Source organism: Phytophthora infestans, genomic scaffold, assembly GCF_000142945.1.
Source record: "Phytophthora infestans T30-4 supercont1.61 genomic scaffold, whole genome shotgun sequence".
Classification (NCBI taxonomy): Eukaryota; Oomycota; class Peronosporomycetes; order Peronosporales; family Peronosporaceae; genus Phytophthora; species Phytophthora infestans.
In genome coordinates this window covers 666,536-691,452 of record NW_003303698.1, presented here as the reverse complement: position 1 = coordinate 691,452, position 24,917 = coordinate 666,536, and the positions used below count along the sequence as shown (strand labels likewise).

The window sequence follows — 24,917 nt, the reverse complement described above, 5'->3', positions numbered from 1 at the left end:
ACGCGCTTCGAGCGCAATTTCTTGTTCTTTTCATTGTTGACACCTCTCTTGCTTTTTCTTTCGGCCAAAATGACTTCTTTCGCAGCCTCATCTAGGTCCGGGCACTGACTGAGCCAGTGGTCCTTGCCACAGTGAAAACAGCCAGTCCGCGGCTTGCCCTGAGACGCTGCTGCAGGCTTGGTCTGTGCCTGCACAGAACGTCCACGTTCGGAGGCTTTTTCAACCTTCCGATCGGAGCTGGAACGCTGGTTGCCATGACGGGACCCCTGGTCACCATCGCTCTTCTTTTTCCTAGTATTGTGCGAAGTGGTCGGTTGATGCCTACGTTTGGCCAGCAACTGATACACTCGCTCTTGCTCCAGCGCTTTTTCCTTCACAAGCATGTAAAGTGCACTCTCGTCCGATTTGCTGCTCGCGTCTACGATGCGTAGGTGTGTGTCCACAGCCTCACGCAACGCAGCAGGCGCGAGATGTTTCCTGAGAATGCTACACTTCTCCTTCGTCCCCGTCTCAGTGGAGAAGATGCTTGCCATACCGTGCTGCAATATGATCTCATCGCAGCGCATGAAGTAGTTGATCACGCGAGCTTTCACATCCCGCTCACGTAGATTCATCTTCAGTTCGTCATTGAAAATTGCATCAACATCGAGGATCGCGTCATTCATGACGTTTCCGACAATCTTGTCCAACTCTACGATAATCCGACCATCCGTGCCTCCTCCCCAGTCGTGCCCCACTCAAGTCTGCACAACGTGCTGAGTAATTGCCGGTTGAGCGAATTTTTCACGCTTCGTAGCGCCTTCCCCTTGTTTTCACCAGTTACACTGCAGCGCGCCTCATTTGCCTCCTCATACTCCTGTCGCTCGCGCTTCCACTTCACGAGGGCGGCGTGGGACACATCTGTCACGTACGGTGGAGAGATAGACGTTGATGATACCGGAATTGTGGCCGTCGCATTCGCGCTTGTGTCGCCACTATCCGTTGTAGCTGTTGCTCCAGCAGTCGCGGCTCCTTGAACAACTTGGTTCGAACGGCCACTGCGAGTCCTCATCGTATCTGCACGATAGATTGCTAAAGTTAACTTTGTGACGTGCTCACGATTTGGGAGCTGGAACTCCCGTTAAGCCAACGTTTATTGCTTGTAGTTGCTTGGTTGCTTCAATGTCAATTGAAGAGTGAGCTATCTAATCTAGTTTAGGACGCACCCGCCTGCCATGACGGCAGCCCAGGGGATGCCGTCCTTGTAGTCCGCGTTGAAGAACAACCGGCTGTACTTTATCATCCTGTCATGCCTTCTGGAGCAGCACCTGCGAACAGCACCTAGAGATCTGCTTAACTATAGTTGAGCAGTGATCTCTCCAACGAAGTTGGCTGCGGGTTGGAGGAGCTGGTGCAAGTTGTAATGGGCCCCTCCATTACATAAGTAGGTAGATTTCTTTACAAAAGTAGGTGCATCAGCACACGACTAGCGTGTGCTGATATGCTGTCATGCCATTGGCTGATATATGGGGAGCCAGACCCATTATTAGCCAATTGGACTATGACGTGTATTTGAGTGGCCAGGGCTGTGGCCTTGGTCCTAAAATAAAGTCAGAGTTGATTTTTCCTTAAACCTAAGACTCAGTCGTCCTATTGCGAGCTTCCTCAACACTATAGTGTAAGCAAGTAACGGAGTAAATACCTGGCCCGTTACACAAGTGATCTTGCATTACATCACATTTCCCAGCTAGTCCTCGCAAGATGCCAACCGAACATAAGTCAACTCGTGCTCATCAATGCTCAGCGCTTGCAAATGTGCCAGCATCATGCTACCCACCCCAACCTCTCACAACAACAGCTAGCCACGTGTGCTAATTTGTCGCTACAGAAGCAACAATTTCAAGTGCCAATATCTAAGCTACCGAAACGTAAGAAGGCACTGCCTAGCTCCCAGCTAACCGTGAAGTCAGCGCATGAGATGCGGTATCCAGAGCTGGACACCGCATTCCAATGCTGCATATTCGAGTAGATTCAACGGGCGTGTCGGATAGAGGTGTACAGCGGCTTAGAGCGATGCAGAGAGAGCCGCGAGACGGGCTAAGCAGGAAGGAAGGGTGCAAGCAGCAAGTGTCCTTGTTTGCCTACTTTGGACGTGCTGCAAAAAATGAGGTATCTATAGTTAAGCACCTCAGAACAGTTAATTTCGTTTTCCCTATTTCGAGGGAGGGGTGAGAGGTAGCATTATTATCTTTACTTCGGGGGACCTTTATTTTATAGCTGTCGGGGTAGATCACAAGTAGGGATTACTACTGAAGGGCTCATCTGAACAAAAAAAAACACTTCTTAGTACAGTACTTATCAATTTTGAGTACTCTCAAAATCGGTAAACGAATTTGTTAACGCTTTTGCAAGGAGGCAGATTTGGCAGAGTTGCCATGGAGGAGGACCGAGAGCTCTTCATCCAGCAGCTCGTGGCAGCATTGCAGGAGAATACAGCGCTGGCCGGTGGAGTTTCCTATCCGTCCTCGTCTTCTTCTAGTGCCGCTGATGGCAGTTCGGGATCTGACAAGTCCACAGAAGGCGAGAACTCGCCACAACAGCACACAGGACTCTTTCTATCTGCAGGTTCCAGTGGAGATAGCGAGCGACTGGCACAAGAAGCGTACATGCAACTGCAGTTCGACTTTCCGCAACTTCAAGAGGCGTCGATTGAGGCTCTAGCGGGTCTCTACCGACGCGTATCGGTCGAGAAATCGACGCAACACGTAGCTGCTGAGATCCCAATTACTGCCACGTTGCTAGACGGCGTAGCATTTCTAAACGGCCAGAGCCCGTCCTACGGCATCAGTACAGCGCAGAGATCTCGCAGCTCGGAGGGCAGTGCGCTCCTAGCCGCGTCGCTATTATTGCTAGTCTTCCGCGTGTGCTTGGAGTCGCCAGAGGCCCCAAGAGTGGAGGCGCTGCTGTCGTCGCTCGAGGTGAAGCAGCCACATCGACAAGATACAAGAGACGAGACTTCCAGTAGCGACTTAAAGAAAGAGAATGCGTTTGTGGAGAAATACGCGGCCCAGGAAGACCCGGACGACTTGAGCGAAGTCTACGAAGGACACTTGCCAGAGCCTCGAGCGCATCGTATTTCTAAACGGACCCACCAGACATCAAACACTCCCAGAATTGATAAACTGCGATATCTAGTCTCCTGCACGCTCTCGTCGTCTTTCGCAAGTGTATCCATGGAGAAGTGGGAGCAGTGGCGGCTGGATGACGAACTTGTAGCCATCACGCGGCTACTGGTGGATGGACCATCTGAAAGCAACGACACAAGTGTAGACACGTCTATAACGCTGTATGGACCTCGAGGCGAGTGGAGCAGATACCTGTACGTGCTGCGAGACCGAGTTCTGCGCTTCCCTGGCTCCAGTCGTAGCGCCTTATGGCGCTTAAAAGAGCTGATAGAATTCCTCACTAGACACAACACAGCGAGCACGTCGCAGCACCAAACTCAGCCGCAACATGTCGTCTACCGCGTGCTGGCTGAGCTGGCCATTTCTCGAGAGTTCCATCGAACTGGAGCTCAACGTGCACAGCAAGACTTGTCGCTGGTTATTCAGGAATTGTTACCGTCTATCACGCAGGAGATGCAGCAACTCGCCTCGAATGTTACTTCACGTCAGAAAGAGAGTGCTACTTCAGACGAACTCGCTGTGGTGTTTCTACAACTTCTGCACTTCCTGCTCTTTGCGTCGCCCAACGCTCGTACGACCACCGAGAAATTCCACGAGAGTGGAATGTTACGCACACTCGTCATGTTTGTACCCATCTTGGTCGATGGCCAGATGCAACGGGCTCTGTCTCTGCCAGCGCTGCTGCGTCTTCTGAGCGAGTGTGCGCTGTGGCATGCCGGCTTCGCGACGTACATTTCTCGTGTGCCGAAGTTCGTTGCGCTACTGCCGACACTGCGCGAGCAATTCGTAGCCGAAGAACTCGTTCTCGCACTTGCCTTTTGCCAGCATCAAGTGGATATCTCGACTACCGTGGACATCTGGAACACGTTCGTGTCGGAGTCGCTCTTCCCGCTGCAATGTGACTCATTTCTCGAGGCGATGAAGAAGGTGAGTGAGTAGCTGAATGATTGTGACAAGAGTAGAAATATTTCTAATTGATGTTGTTATTTTGCTGTAGCTCCAGGATGCAGTGTTTGTATTGGACTGTCTGGAGAAGGTGCTGGCAGTCTTAAGGCCTGTGATGCACAAGGAAATAGAGCGCGGTCTGCAGCGGATTTATTCAGGCTTCGGTCGGTCGTTCGAGTACCCAACGTTTGCTGCTGCAGAGACGGCTCGACAGCAGCAGCAGTTCGAGCAGAGAGATGACAATGAGAAAGACAAGAAGAAGCAATATCGCGGCCAGGCAGAGGTACTGCAGTTCACGGCGCTACGCAACAAACTGCGACAGAGTGTCAAGGCTCTGCTGGCTGCGCTGTCGTCGGTGAGCCACGTCGGCGGCCGCGCGTCGTCCAAGTTAGACTGATTTTGAGAGATAGAGATGAAGATGGCTACAGTTTTGCTAACTCGAAATTTAAAGTGAAGTCCATTTTCTATGTCAATGTCATTAGCCAATCAGAATGCACGTCCACTTCAACTGCACGCTACAGAATAATGGTCCATTTCCCCTACTTGAACATGCTCTACGGCTATTACAACGATCGAAGTGATTGATGACCACGAACCTTAGGCAACTACCGTCGGCAACGATTGGCTCTCTGCTACCCCTGCCCAGTTTTTTTATGGAGACTCGTGGGGTTCATGTTGCACTCACACAAGTCGCACAAACTTGAAGCGATGCGACAACTACGCTTGTTATTTGTAAAAACTTCGCTTCAGTTACTGAGTGCGAATGAGAATCGGTGATACGTGGCAGGTAATTCGCATTTCCCAATAAATAAGTGCTTTCGTTCAAAACAGAAGCTTTTTGTCCTGCTAGCTATCGACTCGTTATACTCATACATGCTTCAAAGAACGCCTTTAGAACAAACACTCTAGCAGGTCCTTCAAGTCCTGGTCCGAAAGACCCTGCGGGTCCGTCGGCGTGTTCCGAAAGGAGAACTGCTGCAACTGGGTCTCTACTGGAGGCACGAACATCATCATGTCGAAGTCCAGGTCGGGAAATTCGTCGCAAGGCGAATGCATTGTCGTAGTGGGGGAAACTGCCTTGGCTGTTTGCTGCTGGATGTGGTGGCGAGGCTGCTGTCTATGCGAGTTGGCCGGGGACTCCACTGAGCGGTGCTGTGTCTTCATGTGCCTCGTGAGGTTGCCGGCCGTGCTGAAGGTTTTGCCGCAGCCGTCAACGACGCACGTGTGGATGGACTTGCCGTCGTGGACCTTTTCGTGCTTGGCCAGCATGTCCTTGCTTGTGAAGATGCGTGTGCAGCCGGCCACGGGACATTCCATTTTGTGCAGCGAGTGGAGACGCTTGTGTCGTGCCAGGTTGCTGGACGTGCTGAAGCGCTTGCCACAGGACTGGATGGGACATTGATGCGGCTGCTCGCCCGTGTGCGTCTTCAAGTGTTCGTGCAGCGTGAACTTGCGGTGGAAGCGGCCGCCACAGAGCAGCACGGGGCATGCAAACGGTCGGTCCTGGTGCGAGTCACGGACCCGTGGCTGAGTGGGACAGATGATGGTGCTTGCAGGCATTGGTGATGCGGTGCTGGTGAGGTGGTTGAGGCGCGCTCCAAATTGAAAAATGAGTTGAGGAGGCTGTGGGCTCCGGTTGATGGTGTCAGGCGAGACGACATACGGCGCGCGTGATGGACCCTATCCACGGTCCAAAAAAACACTCAAGCTTGTCAGCGCATCCATGTCTGGATCGTCTCTTGTCGTCTGAAACGGTGGCTGGAGGACAACATCAAAAGTTAGCACCAAGCAATACGCCGATCGCCGAAGCATTCAGCGTCGCGAACGAGACGCCAACGCGCGACTATTAATATCGTAAAGCGCTCTTGATGAGCTCGTGGTACATGTAGCTGGAGCTGGCATTGCTGCGCTGTTGACTCAGGGAGAATTTACTCCACCAACACCGCATGCGTTGCCAGCTGAATTGTCTCCGAGTGGAATGAACTGAATGCGTCTCTTTTGACAGACACACCAGAAGAAAAGCATGTCGCGGTGGTATCCATCCAACCCTCTGCTTTGAGCAACGCGAGTCGCGACGCTACGGCAAACAACGGCCAAGTTCCCCGCCCAACGGCCTCAACTTGCAGGAATCCATTGAGTGGTCTCGGCCGGCGATCTTCTGTCGTGTCCTGCGTGAATCAGGCAAGAACTCGAGTTGGCGGGTGAGCCTATCGATGCCCTAAGAGTCCGAGGCATGTGGTAGAGATATAAAAAGCTTTAGCAATTGCTTGGCCGCGCGTGATAAGCAAAAAAATAAAAGGGAGATCCTTGGTTCATATGCTGCCGCCGCATAAGTATATTAACAGCTTCGTCGTCTGTCGGCACATTTTATTGCGGAATACAGACTCAATGCGGGCAGATTACGGCAACCAGCTTCTCGCAGTGCCCGTAAACTACAGCGCGCACTAAAATTTGCACACTGCTGCTCACCAAAAGCGAAACAGCGGTTGATATACTTTCAGGCAAAAAATAGCACACGTTTCTCTGTTTGAAGCGAGAGCGGAGTTCGATGTCCTACGTCCGACCATTCCGCCGTAGGAAACAGCGCCACCTTCCAGCCGCTGAGTCCAAGTACCTGTACTACAGGTAGCTTAAGGTGTCAGTCCGACTGACTCAGTCGTGCGTGCCCTATTAAAATACTCGCTCGCACCTTGAAGCTACACGAAAATTCCGCTTGGTATTGCGGCTGGTTGCATTGGTTCTACGCCCCAGAACTATGTACAAGTACTGTACATCTACTTTGAAGTATTCTTTGTACTCCAAACACCGAGCAAAGAAAAGACTTAAGTACGTCGACAAGTCGAGCAAGCGAACACCGAACTCCATGGCAGCGTTCAGCCTGAACTTCATCTCGGCAATGGGTCAACGCTGCGTACGCGCTGGGCGGGCCACCGGCAAATAGCCAGTACCTGTACTGTGGTTAATCATGATGACCATCATCAACTTGATGCGTCTCGGTGTTGACCGCGTGCCGGGCGGAAGGAATTTTCTCGCACCCCCGCAGCAAGCCTCATACCTGGTACATGTAATCAGACAGAAAGACTGGCAAACCGAAAGCTGTAAGTACACAGCGCGTATTGATTCAGACGACACAAGCGCGTACATCTATTATTGCACGCGGTGTCATTGCTGGACCAGTCAAGCTTATTATACCGGAAGGGTGGTGAGCGTCGTATTCTGGAATATACATCCGCTGTTTACTGCGAATAAAACTGCCTGTCTGTCAAGGAGGTCTCGCTTACCGGTAAAAAAAACGGCACCTCAACATGCATCGGATTTCGGAATTGATGAAACGAGTTTACCCCGATCCCGATCGCATGGAATTTCACGCTGTACGAGCCATCTGCCCTGCGACTTGAGATTGACACTCCAGCAGGGGCTCTGTAGATTGCAACTCGACATCAGGCACGGCCAGCGTGATCCTTATGTGAACAGTCTGCAGTGTCTCTTCAGGTCGTCATCTTGTAGAGGGATCAGAGACGGAACCAAAAGTCGCTGAAAGGGGCTGCGTGCTTATCTCACCTTGGCCATAATCAACGTGCTAAAACGACTGCGATGCTCACTGTGTCGAACTTTAGTCGGCGTTGCACATTGCATTAGGCCCCAATGTATTTGGGGGAGGGTCTACTGTCGCACGCGACAGTGTCGCGTGCGTTGGCAGTTTATCAAGCGTTTTATTTTAGATTTAGTGGAAACGCTGTTGCTCAGCTCACGATGGCTAGAGCACCTGAGCAACAGTGTTGCTCAGCTCACGATGGCTAGAGCACATAAAGGAATACATCAGAAAAAACGATACCAAAGACACCCGAGGGTCTTCTATATACACGTCGAAAGACGCAAGATATTGTCAATGCATATCAGGCTTCTTTAGGAAAAGATACCAGCTAAAACACAAAATAGAAGGCCACCTTTCATCATCATCACGATGGCTACAGCACCTTGTTAGCTTGCATCGCACTGGAGACTGCCCCTCCTTTAGTAAAAAGATTCACACTGAGGCCTTAAAGCACGGGTTGCATGTACTGTACAGTACCTCAAGACAAAAAGCATCACGTGGCCATAGCGTGGTCATTAGCGACTTGCGATTAAATGTACACTGACCAAGCTCCCGTCTCACGTTTAAAAGCTGCTAAATGCGGTACTCCCACTGCCACTGTTTCTGTTAGCCATCTCATCTGCCTTCGCAGCACCGTCAAAGGCGGCAATGTAGCCAATTGCCGCTTCCAGCATGGTGGCATAATACCCCGTCTCGCCAATCATCAAGGCCGTGATCATCGTCTCGCTGATCAAATGACGAGCCACAATGACACTGCGCAGTTGACAGCGCGCCAAGACGAAGATGAAAATGGGCAGGAAATCGTCTGCAGCCATCAGCGTCGGCTGAACGGTCTTGCCCTTCCTGTCAACTTTAGAGCCATGTTCTCTCGCGTGGGTCTCGTAGATACAGCGAGCCACTTCTACGAGGACAGCAGCCTTCTCCGAGGGCAGCGAGTAGTTATCCATACAGTTAAGTAAGGCCACCGCTGACTTCCACTTGGACGGAGATTGATGAGACAGCTGAATCTCCAGAAAGCTCTGCGGTTGAGCAGCTACGAGCGCTCGGAGGCGCTCAAAACGCTCTTCTTCCTCCTGCTGTTGGCCTCGCCCAGCTCCCAGTAGCTGGTAGATAACCTCCTGCAACGGGATGAACGTTCGACGCTCCAGTTTGTACAGCGCAGCACGACGAGCGAGTGCCCACTCGTCGTCAGTGGGCGCTCGCTTGCCATTCAAAGCCGCGTCTCCCAGTTGTCGAGGGGTGGTCGGGTTCGCGAGAGTAGATAAGTGCTCCATAATGAGCTCCAGAGCTCGCTCCAAGAAGAAGCGGTAGTTCTTTAACGCCAGAAGACTGCGAGCGTCTTGCAGAGTCGTGACGTTGTGGACTTCGACTGGAGACGCACCCAACGAGCCCTCGCGTACTTCTTGGTCGCTGTCCGACTCGTTCCCACTGAGTCCAGGCGCCCAGGGCTCCGACAGACGCGTCCACGCTGACGTACCTATGGCCGTCACAGCAGAAGCAGCAGGGTGTTCGTATTTCTGGCGGAACATCACCAAGAAGCTGGCGATATGTTGACGCATCGTGAGACTCGCTAGGAACTGATCACACGAGCGCAGCAACGACCGCAGAGTTGGCGACGCAGAGCTCACAGCACTCAAGACGCCGCCTGGCTTTGCATGTAGCGACGCCCACAGACGCAGTACGTCTCCCCCACTGCCTCTCTGTCCGAATGGAGCTGCCCCACTCTGGTCATCCCCGTCTTCCTCGTCACTTAGCTCGTCACCAGCTGCGCCTCCATGAGCGTGACTGATGCCACCCAGATTGTCCCGAAAGGAGCTGCCGTCCAGCGCCATGGCCTCTGCACTCAGTAGTCGTCGTTGCGCCACACTCTCTCGCAGGTCAAAATACGGTCCTGCTCTCCCCTGGGGATGATACGAGTCTCTGCACAGCAACGCGTCTTCAATACAGTACATCCAGTTCTCCCGGTCTCGTAGTTGAGCTGCCTGTAGCAGGAGCGTGTAGTCGGGCCCCACTTGAATAGCAAAGCTGGCATCCCGACCTCCAGCCACATGGACGTCCACATAGTGGACACGAGTCTGTGGATGGAACAGCAGCACTTCGCCTTTTAGTTTCGCACAGGAAGAGTCGGTATAGTACCGCAATACCGATTTTTCCAGTACAAAATACCGCGCCTTCCAGTTCTTCCGGACGTGGCCACGTTTACGTAGCCATCCACTCATCGAGTCCAGGAAGGCGTCGTCGAAGGCACTAGATGACGTACTAGTCGACCGACTACTTCGACCGGAGCGTAAGCGTCGATAGCGTACCCATTTACGTCGACGCACTCGCAGTCTTTTGCCTGACAGGCTGGCAGGAGACAAAGACGGCATTTCTCCATCTAATTGGGAGGGAATTTGACTCGAGGAATCAATAGATCGACCTCTCGAGCGCAGTGATGGTCGTGGAGTGAAGTGGGAGAAGCTGGAGGCGTATTGCCAGCCGTCGACCGCATCTTTTGGACTATTTACGGGGTTTTCCAGGTGCCAAGGACTCACCCACTCCCATCTAGGGCCAGTCAAGGAGCTCCCAGAGACGGAAGTTGCCGTATTATGAGCTCGATCGGCCGTGGAGGCTCTCGAAGCACTCGTAGCGGACCTGCTACGTTGCTTTATTGAGGCAGGAGGGGGTCTGTCGCCCGCTTGAGGGTCCGGTAGCGGGATGTCTGGGAAGGTGGAGGACGGAGACCACTCAAGCAGCACGTCGTCTTCGTCTTGTGTCTGTTCTCGGCTGTGTGTGCGTCGTCTTCGTCTTTGGATGGAATGACGCACGACTCGCATGTATTTATCGGGATCTAGAGGCAGTAAATGGCCTCTCGAGCCCCAGCTCAGCACCATTTGATATCGTTGATGTTCATACACTTCCTCGGCCACAATCACGGGCTTCTTACTCTCTGTGCGGGCGGTGGCGCGTTGGTTTTGCCTTTTATTGCGTTTTTTGGCGGACTGGTGAGCTGCGACGCGTGTGGGGGCGTAGAGACTGCTGTCGTAGAGTGACGAGGGCGGAGGGATGTCCAGTGACTCCTGTTGCGGGAGGTTTAAGTGGCTTCGTAGCTCCAAGAGACTCTTGTTGCCGTCCAGGACGCTACTGCTGCTGTTACTGCGGAGACTCAAGAGGAAGCTGCTGGCGTCCAAACTGCGCGTGGATGACGTCGCAGAGATGTTCGTTGCACCTGAGCGAGAGGAGGACGGAGTACAGGCAACCGCCAGCCAATAGGACGCGTCACGCGCGCTCACGGGTGGGCCCGAGTCCGAATGCGGCAGCGACGGCGTTTTGCCCGCCATACTGGACTGCTCTCAAGTGGGCTAGGAAAAAGAAAATGGACCAATCAGAAGAAGGAAAGAGCTTGCGTTGAACTTTACCTAGGATGTTGAAGCTATTTGGAGTGATGGTCCATCAGTTGGCAATAATAGCCCGACACATTTTTCGAATGACTCGATCAGCAGCATGGAGCTCGTGCAACCGAGCGCTTGACGAGCGAATCCACAAAGCTCAGTGGCAAGCGCATCGGGATCGTTTAGATTTTATCCAGTCATCCAGCGCAGTGTCCGCTCAGGCATTTTCCTCTGCTCTTGCGGCTTCTGCACACCCTCATCGCATCCATAACAGTGGGAATTCTTCCAAATCAGCAAACCACGACAAAGCTCGATCGAAATCACCAGTGACGAAGGCACGCCAGAAGCAGCTCGACTGTGACAACCTCGCCTTAATCCGTAAAATCATCGCCCTGGACAATGCGACTCCACGCTGCAATACCACAAGGAAGCGAACTAATCAAGCAAAAGAACGAGGCTCAAATGCCACAGTGTACGCCGACAAAAACACGATCGTGATACCGAAGCGAACTCACTCCGATCACGAATGCCTACATACGTTGCCAGACGTCCCGCAGACGCCAGCCAGTCACGTCCTGTACACTCGAGCTTCCGCCACTATGAAAAACAACTTTGTCGAATACAATGCACCGACAATGATGCACTCATCGAACTCAACTTCAGCCGCCGGTCGGGTCCGGTCACGAGCGCAATCGAAGATTTTACATGACAACAAGAAAATTACTTGGCGTATTCTCAACGCTCGGACGACAATCGATCGCACCGCGTTGACGCGTCATGAGGAGAAGCATTTCAAACTACGCACAATCATGTCACGGCATCGGTTGCACACCTTGCGCAGAGATAATGTCAGTACCGACACAAACAGTAATGACTTAGCTATTCGTGTTGAGCATATCAGCCACCTTGCTCAGCAACAAAAATCTCGTCCTCGCTCAGCCCCGCAAACCTCATGCAAATTGCGAGTTGCAACATCTTCACAAACAAGAATGAATGTCAGCAATGCGTCGTTGGTTTCAAGAATCCGCAAAATGACAATCAATAATCGAGATGGCAACTTGTAAAAGTGCAAATAGTGTTTGTATTGATTTTTCTTCCCCTTTACTTGCATTTCCCTCTACTTCTCATCCTTAAAGCTCTACTCCGCCCTCCCAATCGCTAGGGCTCATGCGCTGGAACGTGAGTTTAATCGGAGTCTGCGCCATCATCTTGGCAAAGAATTTCGTCAGCACTGTTCCTGACCCTTCCAGTCCCAGATCCGACACATACGCGTCGCCCACGCGAATCAACACGTCGCCCACACGCACATTGTGGAAACTCCTGCAGGTGCTACGCTCCGTATTGAGCAGCATCCGCAAAAAGAGTTGCGGCTCTCGATCATCAAACTCGAACTCGTTCTCGGCAGTGTACACGCGCTGCACCGAGAAGGCAAACTCGCCCGACTTCCACGTCACCTCGTAAAAGTACGACGGGTCCATCTCAAAGGTAGAGGATCCACTAGACAAGCCCGATAGGACACCAATAGACGGTGGCAACTGGTTGTTCAAGTCCATAGGGGCTCGTGCTCGCGAGCGACGGACGTAGCTGGCAACAGATGTGGACGAAATCGGTGGCGGCACTCGGTTCCGTCGCGTTCGACCGGTTGTGGCTGGAACGGGAGATCGATTCAGTGTACGGGACGAAGGATACGCAGACGACGCTGGAGTGTACGACATGGGCGCTGGTTTGCTCTTCGGCGACTGCTTTCCGTTCGCTGAGGGCACAGGAGATCCGATGTCGGAGAGCGAGCAGCTACTGGGGCGACCTAAGGCGTGGAGAGCCAAGTCCCTCGCTGTCAGTCTGGACGTCGATGCTTGTTCCTCTTCGTCCTCTTCCTTGACAGTGGACAACTCGGTGGTTGGCGGAGTGGGGACGTCTTCGTCTTCCGAGATCTGGTTGTTGCTCTTACTCTGCTCCGTTTCGTCCTCGCTCTCGTCCGAATACGCATCCAAATCCACATCCACTTCCAAGACATGGGCCTCAAACATGGAATATCCAGACGACGACAGCAACTCGGAATCGCTGTCGAACTCATAGCTGTCGTCCGTGTCGTACGAAGTGTCTGCATCAGCCTCTTCCTCCGCCTTTGGCTCGTCACGCTCTAGTACCACCGACGCTACCGGAGACTTTACTGCTACAGACAAGGGCGGAGCTGACGGCTGGATTGTGTCCTGCTCCTGGTTGTCCGACTCGGAAGATACTCCGTCCGTTTCCGTCTCACACTCTGGGGTTGCACCCTTTTCCGGACTTTCTACAGCGTGCAGATTCTCAATTTTGGGCTCAACTTCCGGTCTCTCTGGCCCTGTATGCTTCGACGGGTTCTCAGTGCCTCGTCGTCTCGGTATCATATCTTCAAAAGCTGAGACTTTAATATCCGACTTAGGCGGTGGGTTGCTAATGGAGCTGCGACGTGGCCGCCCCACTGGAGACGTGGGAATTGCCTGTGCAATGTCGTCATACGCCGACGGTTTGATGGCCGAACTCGGCGGCTTCTCAAGCGATGACGAGCGCCGTCCACGTGTGGCCGCAATGGGCGACGACGGTCCCGCACCTTTTGCGCGCGCGTTGATGTTCTTGATCTCCTGCTCCCGATGACGCTGATGACGCGCCTCCCGCTCCTTCAGTTGGTGATGACGTCGCTTTCTTTCGACTTCACTCTCGCGCTCTTTGTTCTCAAGCGCTTCCTTGTCTCCGTGGCCTTCGAAACGAACACGTGACGTCGGTGGACGTGCAATACCCGAACGCATAGCGGATGGCGGACCGTTCATGGCTACGTTATAACTAGAACTGGGCGGTGCGCGGTGTCGGTGTTTGTCGTCCTCTGGTCGTTTGGACGACGGCAAGCGAGTGCTCTTATGCTGCGAGCCTGTCATAGGCGGCCGCGAGTTGGAATACACCAAGTAGGGCGTGGACATGGGCGGCGGTCCGCCGTTAAGTGGGTCCGTGTCTTCCTGAGTATACTTTGACCTGCTTTTGTATTGTTGCGGCGCGTATCTCGACTGATGTCTCGAGCCTACGTCATGTTTGGACGAAGGTGGAGGACGGCGACTGGAAGGCGGTGGCATCCCGTGATGACGGGACGTGGAGGGCGGCGGTGGCAGACCGTGATGACGCATCGTAGACGGCGGCGGTCTCGACGCTGTGGCGGGCATGTCCTCCATGAGAACGCTCTTCACAGGCGGCGCGCGCGTGGCGCTGCTGTATTCGGACGAAGGAATGTACGAGGAGCCAACGCTGCCGGAACTACCCGGAGCATTGCGCGCGAGGCGGCGCTGGGCGCGCTCGAGCTTGGAGCGGATCTGGTCCATCATGGCGCGCTCAGCCGTCAACGGCGTGTCGGCCGCGGAGCCCGCCGAGCTGCGGCGCGACGTAGGCATGAACTGACTCCTGCTACTCGGAGGCGGATACATCGAGCTCAGGGTTGGTAGGGAAATGGACGAGTGCGGAATCTGCGCCCATGTCTCTCTGCCAGAGTTTCGCCTCTGCCATCGGCAATGCGGGTTGGGTGCGGACTCGGGGAAACTGTGTCTTGACGGTTGACCTGAAGCGGTTTTTGACTTGATGTTTGTAAGATGAGCCGTTTCGAAAGTGAAGGATTCCAATGTAGCCATCGCTTGACAAACATGTGTTGCATTAGTTTTGCTCGGGAAACATGTTGCCAAAAAAACCTGCAGCTTTTTCACGGTACATTGAAAACTGCTTTAATAAGTATAACTAACATTTATAAAAAAAGTGGTTGTTCGTTGGCGTCGGCTTCATGTGTAATGCGTGAGGTGGTGCACCCGATGGAAACAGCCACATGGGTTGCAACGACTTAGGTTTCGACACACCCGCACGTGCGTCGAGGCGCGTGGGGCCGTGTGCGTCCAGTCGGCCTCAACATAGAACACTATCATATTCACTATTCATAGCAGCCTACTTTCTACCAATGTAGCACATTGTGTTGTTTTTTTGTGAATTCTAACCTACAGAAATCTAAAGAAGACTTATATGCATGTAGACACTCGTGAACCCCGGGTGGCTTCCAATAAGTATATGCAAGACCCGTTTGGGTCTGTGGCTTAGTTTGTTTGACAACGTGTCGTGTAGAATCAGGAATTTGTAGTTGCATTGTAGTAAATCCCGGGCGAAAAACCAATCAACACTCGACAAAGCGGGAGCCACCCCGCTGGAACTTATAGCCAAGTGTATTGTATCGGGTAAATCGTAGAATGAGTCTCGAGTCTGATGGTAACCAGATCGAGCTCAATTATCAGCTCCTTTCTAAGGCGTCCCTCAGAAAGCTCGCTGGGAAAGTTATAAGAAAGATGATATGTAGTTGGCCTGGTTCCTAATATAAAACCCGGGTCGGACCTTACTAGCCCGACTGGGAAAACACGCATACCCATCGCCTGAAGATGGCAAAGCTGCCAGGCGCCCTTGGTTCGTCTCCGTTGAACTATGAGGGAAACCAAGGTGAAATACCTAGGATTCACTACACAGCCCCCGAAGCTTGGTTTCCCCACTACCCCTCCGCTCGACTTGCGAAGGTTGTGGCGATATCACCCAGAGCGCATGACCAACGGCTGGCAAGCGTCTGACGCTTACAACCGGACTGGTTTCTTGAGGCGCTGACTGGGTGCTCGAGATCTCTGCTGACTGCGGACACGCGGAACTTGGCCCACGGTGGCTGTCATCATTGATCGAGTTCGACGACCTAGAGGAAGCTGAGGATCTTGGTCCTCGGCACCGGTGTGCCCTTGGCTGTCCTCATCCAAAGTACGCTGAACTGTTTGCTGGACACTTCGAGGTTGTACCTCATCCGCGTCGTCGCTGTCACGCCGGACGGTTTCTCCATCGGGGTGACTTCGTTTCTTCCTGCCGCGAGGGCGGCCACGAGGCTTCTTGCCCTTCGCTGAATCAGGAGGTGTAGACGCCGTGCTGCCGTCCTCACGATCTATCTTCTTCCAGTGATCCGTGAGACGAGGGTCTTCAGCAGTGTCCACATATCTCTTCAATAAAATCTTGATGTCCTTATTCAAAACTTGCATTGGTTCGTAAGAGTCTTCGATCGACTGTAGGCCCTTCCAGCTTACTAAAATATCAAAGTCCTTCGTAGCATTATTCCACTTGTGGCCCTTCAGCTCCTTAACTGCTAAGATGATTCCTTGAGCAGCTACGTGTTCGAGTAGCTCATCCGTGACATTTAAGCTGTCGTCTGCGTACATCTTTAACCGTGAAGGGTGCACATCATGTTCTTCTCCTGTAATCAGGTGCTCTACACGAAAGGAGTGGGAATCGGCCCGAGTCACTCGATACGGTCCAACCCAATTCACTTGGAGTTTGTTTCCACGTTTCTCATCCGTTCGGGATCGCAAGACGTAATCTCCAACGTGAAAGTTTACGAGATTCTCTCCTCGTTCGCGCTTCTTGTTCCAAAGTCTTTGCTTCAGTCTCTTGTCTTCAACGACCTCCTGCATCTTTCTGTAAGCTGCTTCTCAACCGATTTAGGTATTCGTCTATCTGCTCGCTCTGTGGAATCTGCTGAAACTTGTTTTCACTGGAAAAAAAAATCACAGAGGGGTGTAGGCCGTGGCAGTCCAGTGAACTAGCTCAACTGGCGCTCGATTCCCAAGAGATGGGAGTGCTGTATGGTTCAAATTGGCTTGCACCACCGGAACCAAGTAGACCCAGTCTTTGTATCCAATTTTGTATGTTAAAATCATTGCTCTCACCACTTGTAGTACATCCCGGTTCACACGTTCAACTGATCCGTTAACCCACGGACTATACGCAAGTGTGAATGACTGCTTCGACCGGAGACGGCGACTCAGCTCGGCGACAATCTCGTTCTTGAAATGGGTTCCACAATCAGACACCCACTCAGGAGGAACACCGAATCGTGAGTGCCAATCCAGTAAAGCTTCAACCACAACACTACTTTCGGCTGAGTCTGCAACAACCAATTCGCAGTAATGTGTGGCGTGATCCTTCATAACCAAAAGATATTTGCTGCCTCCAAAGCTTTCACCCATGTAAAGAAAGTCAAAATGAAGAACACCATTACGTGTACGACACTCAATCACCTCGCTCCACGGACGTGGGATAATCTTTCCCCCTCTTGAATGCAGACAAAGCAGACACTTCTTAACGAAATTTGCGACCACATCTGAGAGGTGCTCGATAGCGAAAAGCCGTCCCAGGTGTGCAATCATGGCTTGTTGGCCGCGGTGCCCTTGAGCGCCACAGTGCGCAATGATGCACAGCCGCTGAAGTAACTCTTTTTCTTCATATGGGATCCACAGCTTGTCCTCTAGGGTCACGAGACCATCATCATTTCGATTAGCGTGAACAGGAGCCGAGTTCTTGGCTTGTATTTCCTTGAGTTCCACCAGTGTAGGCCACACAAAACGATCATCATCCAGAGGGCGCAAAGCAGACACAGTCTCAGTCCTTTGGCTTGGGCGAGCCCGAGCAACCTTCAGTCGTTTCACAGTTGGCGAATGGCTACCAGCCCAGCGGGAAATCATATCGGCCCATACATTATCAGATCCCGGTACATGCTCCACTACATACTGGTAGTTCATTAGCTTCATGGACCATCTTAAAAGTTTCCCTTTAATATGTTTCTTGATCGAAACGTCCGGTGCGAAGATGTGAATCAGGTTACGATGATCACAATACATCCGAAAGGGTTTTGGCCTTAGTAGCAAGTAATCCAGTTTATCACAGGCAACGATAATGGGGAATGCCTCTTTCTCGATGACAGTCCAGTTTAGCTGGCTACCGGCAAACGTTCCACTTGTGCAGTGAATGAGCCGATGTTGTTGCTCTGTAGCAGGCTTCTGAGGGTCGAAGTCCACAACTTGAGTCACAATAACGGCGTATCCAACGTTCGAGGCATCCGTGAAGAGACATGTGGAGCGTTGTCATCAGGAAAATCGAGAGTAGCAGCTTTGGCGAGCGAATCCTTAATCCGGTCAAATGCCACTCGTTCATCACTGCTCAGCTCAATGTTAATGCCAGCAGCCGCCCTCTTGGTCCTCTTGGTTTTCGTGAGAGCCGCGTCAAGTTTTTGTTGTAAAGGGGCAATCTGCCTTGCAAAATCAATAATGCTTTGACGCATCCAATTGACCGCACAGACAAATTGCTGAAGCTCTCCGGCAGTACGTGGGTATGGCAAAGCACGTAGCGAGTCAATTCGGTTTGGGTCATGTCTGATGCCTTCACCACTTATGATCCTGCCGCACCACTTGACCTCAGTCTGGTACAAGCTCGTTTTCTTTGCACTCAGCTTTAAGCCAAAGTGGTCCATTAGTGACAGCATTTCTTCCAACTTGTCCAAATATACATCAATATCCTTGGCATAAAGGAGTAAGTCGTCGATCCAAATCAGTAAATGGTCGTACAGTAGACTGGCAAAGCAATTCTCCATGGTCTTCTGAAAGAATATCGCAGCATCACTACTACCCTGAGGCACTCTGCGAGGGGTAAAAACCTTCTCATCGGTCATGTATGAAAGCAATTCTTGACACATTAGAGCCAACGGAAGCTGCCAAAAGCCCTTCAAAAAATCAAAGAGTCCGAAATGTTTCATTCCCTTCGCGTTCTCCATCACCACGGATAAAATCGGCATAACTGCTGCCATGACTTCAGTCAATGCGTTCAACTCACGATAGTCTGTGGTTTGCCGAAGATCCATAAGGTCCGCTGACTTATTGACAGGAAGAACGGGACTCGCCCATCGACTTTCCGAATTCTCGTAAACGAGTCCTAGTTTTACCAAACGAGAGTTGAAATCGTGAAGAAATTTGCGAATGTGAGGGGGATACCGTCGAGGCTTACACCTTGTTGGACGAGCCCCTTCCCGTAGTCGTATCTCCAGAGGTGGAACACGTGCTGGTGGGTCATCCTGCAGAGTCAAACGCCATACATCGTAGGCATGGATGATAGTACGAAATCGATCGAGCTTGTCTGCTGGGAATCCGTTCTCGACTGCTTGCTCAACCAACCGTTCAACTGCAGCAAATACGTCCTCATTCTCAGATTGAGGTTCTCCAATTCGGACCGGAGATTCGTCGGCTTCCAGTTCAACAGGATCGCCACTTGTTTCATCCACATTTAGGTCAGCTAGTTGCTCCAATTGACGCTCCACATCAATCCCAAGCATTCTTAGTACATCATTGCCAAGTATGAACTCGTCGTCATCCATATCGACAATCAACACATCCACAGCCTTCATCAGTTTAACCTGCCCAGCCGCGGTGCGAATCATTAAATGGAGTTTGGCCTTCTTATCGGCAGTCACCAACATAGACCCAAACGTCTGGTTCTGAACAGGGACAGTAAGTTCTTCAGCTTGAACACTTGGGTCCAGAGCCCGGAGTTGATTCCAGTGAGAGCGGCCCATCACAATATGGTCAGAGCCACTGTCAGCGCAGTACGGAATCTCCAGTACTCCATTCACCATAACAGCACGAGATGGAGTCGGTAGAAACTCACCAAGGCGCTTGGTCCTTGTACGCTTGGCTGCATTCGCCTCACGCAAGCGTTTTCTCAGCTCCACCTTTTCATCTTCAGTTGCATTGGGGCACTCGCTGAGCCAGTGCATCTCATTGCACTTTGGACACGGACTTGGAGGTAGCTTCTTCGACTTCGATTTCGTCTTGGTCTTGGATATGCTATTGGTCTTGGCCACCTTCCTTGAAGAGTCCTCCGTATTCTCACCGGTCCTGATTTTCTTCTTTCCTTCGGGGTTCTTCTTCTTCTGCAGATCTTCATCGCGATCTCGTTTCTTATTCCTTTGTCTTAGAAACTGGCGCTCATGTTCCTTCGCCTTCTCAACGACTAGGTCAAACAACAGTCTTGGAATCGAGGCAGCCTGCTTATGCGTATACTGCAAACACTGCTCCACTTCTTCCTTGAGAGCCGCTGGGTGAAGAGAGGCCACGAGTTGCTTGCACTTTGCCTCGTTACCCCCGTCACCTTCAAAGCAGGCGCCCAGACCATTCTCGCGCACTAGCTTCCGGAACTGGTTAAAGTAGTCCAGCACACGGGCGTCGACATCACTCTCCATCAGGTTCATCCTCAGTTTGGATCTGAATAATGCCTTGACGTCAGGGAGCGTGTCATTCTTCACGCTTGAAAGGATGAGGGCGAACTCAGCAATAAGCATGTCGTCATTCACGTTAGCAACGTCCTCGTTCAATCTCAGCTCGCAAAGTACATCCAGTAAATCAGGATCCATTGAGTCGCGAACGGACTGGACTATGTTGTCATAATTTTCTCCAGTAGCGCGGCATCGAGCTCTCAACTTGCTCTCGTAGTGACGGCGCTTGTTCGTCCAATCAGTCAGAGCTTCATGAGAGATACTTGTAATTTCCGGTGCTACGATCGGTGTAAATACCGGTGCACCAGCTCCTTGCATCCTGGCTGGTACTTGCTGAGGTTCAGTCCCACTCACGCCGAAATAACCACGATTAACCCTTGGGCCCTTAGCGGCTTGCTTCGGTCGCGCCAAAAGAAAACCACAGTCACGACGGCAGAAACAGGCTCTTGTACTTGTTCTTGTCTCTTGGTACAGGCAGCTGGACTTGTACCAAAGAAAGCACTTTTTCCACTAAAGAATTCTTTAAAAAAAAAGAATTCTTTGTAGTAAATCCCGGGCGAAAAACCAATCAACACTCGACAAAGCGGGAGCCACCCCGCTGGAACTTATAGCCAAGTGTATTGTATCGGGTAAATCGTAGAATGAGTCTCGAGTCTGATGGTAACCAGATCGAGCTCAATTATCAGCTCCTTTCTAAGGCGTCCCTCAGAAAGCTCGCTGGGAAAGTTATAAGAAAGATGATATGTAGTTGGCCTGGTTCCTAATATAAAACCCGGGTCGGACCTTACTAGCCCGACTGGGAAAACACGCATACCCATCGCCTGAAGATGGCAAAGCTGCCAGGCGCCCTTGGGTCGTCTCCGTTGAACTATGAGGGAAACCAAGGTGAAATACCTAGGATTCACTACATGCATCGTCAAATACTCGGTTGACTTCAAGAAACATATTTCCGGATATTCTCTGGAATTATGTTAGAGCTAAAAGGGATGGATCTGACAGGAGGTGAACGCTACGCGTGGCTGGCACTTCAGTCATCGGCTTTAGCTATCGGGCTCACATTTATTCCATCTCATATCACGGATGTGTCTACCGTATTTGAGATCTCCTACTTCAGACCCAATATTTTTGAAGTTGTATTGTTGCAAAATACACAAGATCTGTACACGTACCGACGCATCTCTATCACGTTTTATTTAAACAAAACAATTTAGTTATCAAGTTCTTCTTCGGGAACTACGAAGTTTTCTATGTCGTGACGCGTATCCACAGCATGGCGCACTACGGGCACTTCTTCCAGCAGCCGTCGTAGCAGCTCCCAATCAGGTTCACTGTCGGAAAGCTCCGTTCCAGCCTCTAAGTTTTCAGTAGGCTCAATGGATACCATTTTTGCTTTCTCAAATCCGCTTCTAACCGTTTTGCGAGACAACGCATTCCACGAATTCTTCGTCCAACCTATTAATTGCTGCCGTGTAGGTGCTTTTATCTTAAACGGAAGCGTCGAAGTTGAAGCGCGTAGTTGTTTCAACATGTTCTCCACCCAATTTTTCCGCATTTTGTCTTTTAATGGCTTGTTCCACGAAATATCAGCCGGCTGGCACGCAAACGTGTTGGTGGAAAGTTAGAGTTTAGCATGTTTTTTGTACTCTGAATTAGGAGATCTAGACTTGTGCGCTGTTCCATTCTCGATATGTGATTGGTTGGAGGGCAGTCTGAATTAGGAGATCACTCTGAAGTAGGAGATCTCAAATACGGTACATTTCTGCAGCTTCTGATTTATGTTACTCGGAGCCTAAGTTTACTTGTTCGGATTTTAATGTTGCAGCATGACAATGACGAAGGCGCAAGCTTTTGTGGGGTCCCTAACACAGTTCTTCGAGGTGCGATTTCAAATAGAGCGCACAATGCCTTACAAAGTGATCATTGCAAAAAAAAATTAAGATTTGTGCTTTCGCAAGAAAATTGTTCTCGCTTAAATAAGAGATGTCAGAATGAAAATTTAAAGCTTTAGTTTCAGCTCTTTCTATTAAGCGTAAATGTCGGTTTTTGGCACAGGATTAACACTTTGTACGCCGACTTATTCTGCTACATTGCCTTGAATACAGTATTATTTGCTAAACTAAGGGATACCTGCCTGTATACAGACAGCGACGGAGAAATCCGACACCACATCCAGCCATAGTAAAAGAAGCACCACAGAGTCCCACACAAAAATCAGACGCCTCATTTGATAGGCTTCTAACGCGCTCTAAAAAACAAAAGCAGCAACATCTGAAAGAAAAACGGGGGATTATATTCAGACGGTTACTTCCGGATACCCTTTTCGAAACTACGAATTATCGTTTTCTTTTCTAGCTTTTCCCCAGCAGCAATAGTAGACTTTATAGCGGATGTACTTTTCCTTAGCAGCTCCACGGATTACAGAAAATGATTATCCTGTATAATACAGGAAATGATAAATAAATTTAAGGTTTGCAAGCAACCATACAAGCTTAACATCAAATATGGTTTGAGTTTGAAGATAAGCTAACTGAACCGTCCCACGTCACGGTCTTTGGCTAAAGGAAGGATTCGCTATTCTGGACGACTGCCTTCGGCAATTCAGCAAGCGGCGTAAGAAGAGTGTCAGGCCCGATCAGTCCCGTTCTCTGTCGTCAACTACCTCGTCCCTAGTCTAAAATGGAACGAAGAGGTTCAGACAGTGGTACGTTGACGCCGCTCACAAACAACGACCAGAGGTACATGCGCTGGTAGGAGGTACTTTGGTAAGTAGAGGGCTGGTAAGGGAGCCCTCAGTTGTGAATTTCCTTCTTTTAAGAGAAGTGCTCAAGAAAAAAAAAGAAACAAGTACATTTTACTCATCTATTACGTCTAAATTCCTACGTCGGCTTTCACAAGATACACGACCCCGACAAGAGAAGGAGACCGCGACAATTTGGTGGAGAAGCAGGGTATCTTCTAGCCAATTTTCGTAGGAACGTAAGAGAGAAAGCGGAGGGAGCCGCTTGGAAAACCTTAGCGTCGAAGTACTAAGGCGAAGGTGCAAGATAGCCGGGACGAGATGAGCTCCCTAAACTGGAACGATCCGATAGAGGATGAAGAGCAGCGCCTCGCACGGATCCTGGCGGATGCTGACGAGGACCAAATCGCTGACGCCCCAGCTGCGGAAGGCAAAGGCGGCGAAGTGGATCCCCGAACGCATGGTGAAACCGGAGAGAAGGCTGAGGTACAAACGGAACGAGCGAAAGAAGGTCTAAGGGAACGAGCGGCCCAGGAAGACGACGAAAGCTTGTTTGGCGCGTCACCACGAGCCGAGGAGAATCGAAGAATGTTTATGACGATGTTGGGGACACCCCAGAAGCGCTCCTCGGGACTCTAGCAGATCGACCGACTCCCAGAGAGGAGCAGGCGCGGTCACGAGAGGCAAGAGAGACCGAGACGACGGGTTCTGGAACGCGAAGGGGAGTGTCGTTCTCGCTGGATCCGTCCTGACCATCGCTAACTCACGTGGTTGAGACTGAGCGGGAGGCGCCCTTGGCTACGGCAGCTGAGTACTCACAGGAGGAGGATGTTAGAAGGCTGTATGAGAGCGACGTTCCCGCATCTTGGTCGCGCTTTCGAAGTACGACTGACTTTCAAGCTGAACCTTTGAACGGGGTGGAACGTCACTGGGCGTCAAGTGCGACTTTGCAAGCTCCTACCACGACGGTACGCCTTGGAACGACACCTGCTAGTTAAAACGCGACGCCGGCGAACCGAGGAACGACGTCAACGAGTCATGGAACGAACCCTGCGAGGGACGGAAGGACGCCTACGAGTGAAGGGACGGCAAAGGTGGACCCGGCTCTTCAAGCCATTATCGTCAACACTATCGGCCAGGCAATGCAACAAATTGCTATGTCAAGTGGATCTGTAGGTGTGCAGCGCTCCCAGTCTAGGGACCAAGGGTCTAGAGCGGTGGAGGCCTCGCCTCGATACTCAATGAACGAGTTGGATCGACTGATGCAGTCCCCGAGGATTGGAGCCCGTAGTCCCGGGAGAGGAGAGACCATGTCTCGATCCATCCCTGAAGCTCGAACAGGCGGACCATCGTCACCAACCCTTTATACGAGAAGATATCCGACCGAGCACCCCGAACGTACGAAGAAAGCGGAGCGTATGGCACGCCGAGGCAATACTCGTCCTCGAACCCGTTTGGTCCGATGTTACCGCCGGGTTGGAACCCGATTGAGATGCCTCCTACTTACCCGTCCACGCCTATGACTACACCTCCAATGCCGGCCGGAACGAGGGCGGAGGGAACGCTGAATTGGGGAACAAAGCCGACCAACGAGAGATTGTTCCAAGAGCACGATGAAGATCTGAGACTCAGTGGAAACGCGGGGTTTGACCGAGAACGCTACCCGAGATATGCGACGCCTCGCCCGACTAATCCCACGGCTCAATATGCGGGACGTGGTCCTCATGACTATGTCCGAGGGCATGCTCCAATGGTAGGGATTCCGAACAAATTGAGGAATGCAGTCAAAGTGATCGCTCCGTTTTATTCGGACACGGCCTCGAGTGAACAAGCTGCGGCGTTTTGGCGTTCGTTCGAGAAGTGCACAATGAATATGGACGATCAACTGCGCTTGATGGCTCTTGAACAGTGTCTGAAGGGAAAAAGGGACAAGAATGGAGGTACAACTCGAGGACCCATAACTTTGAGTCGCTTCGTT

At 51.5% G+C, this 24,917-nt stretch overlaps 5 protein-coding genes across 5 annotated transcripts; 2 read left to right on the top strand and 3 right to left on the bottom strand.

Annotated features, from left to right (window-relative positions):
* Positions 1-2,414: 2,414 nt before the first annotated feature.
* PITG_17895 (uncharacterized protein) lies at positions 2,415-4,506 on the top strand (the record flags this gene model as incomplete). The annotated part of the gene is made up of 2 exons (XM_002896384.1): positions 2,415-4,091; positions 4,162-4,506. 2 exons carry the CDS (start codon positions 2,415-2,417, stop codon positions 4,504-4,506), a joined length of 2,022 nt encoding a protein of 673 aa, XP_002896430.1.
* Positions 4,507-5,000: 494 nt separating this feature from the next.
* Positions 5,001-5,669, bottom strand: PITG_17894 (uncharacterized protein; the record flags this gene model as incomplete). The annotated part of the gene is made up of 2 exons (XM_002896383.1): positions 5,001-5,201; positions 5,253-5,669. 2 exons carry the CDS (start codon positions 5,667-5,669, stop codon positions 5,001-5,003), a joined length of 618 nt encoding a protein of 205 aa, XP_002896429.1.
* A 2,598-nt stretch (positions 5,670-8,267) lies between these two features.
* PITG_17893 (uncharacterized protein) lies at positions 8,268-10,577 on the bottom strand (the record flags this gene model as incomplete). Its single annotated transcript, XM_002896382.1, has 2 exons — positions 8,268-9,400; positions 9,467-10,577. The coding sequence occupies 2 exons, from the start codon at positions 10,575-10,577 to the stop codon at positions 8,268-8,270; spliced, it is 2,244 nt and encodes a 747-aa protein (XP_002896428.1).
* A 593-nt stretch (positions 10,578-11,170) lies between these two features.
* Positions 11,171-12,139, top strand: PITG_17892 (uncharacterized protein; the record flags this gene model as incomplete). Its single annotated transcript, XM_002896381.1, has 2 exons — positions 11,171-11,898; positions 11,977-12,139. 2 exons carry the CDS (start codon positions 11,171-11,173, stop codon positions 12,137-12,139), a joined length of 891 nt encoding a protein of 296 aa, XP_002896427.1.
* Positions 12,140-12,200: 61 nt separating this feature from the next.
* On the bottom strand, positions 12,201-14,535 carry PITG_17891 (uncharacterized protein; the record flags this gene model as incomplete). The annotated part of the gene is made up of 1 exon (XM_002896380.1): positions 12,201-14,535. One exon carries the CDS (start codon positions 14,522-14,524, stop codon positions 12,206-12,208), a length of 2,319 nt encoding a protein of 772 aa, XP_002896426.1.
* Positions 14,536-24,917: the final 10,382 nt, after the last annotated feature.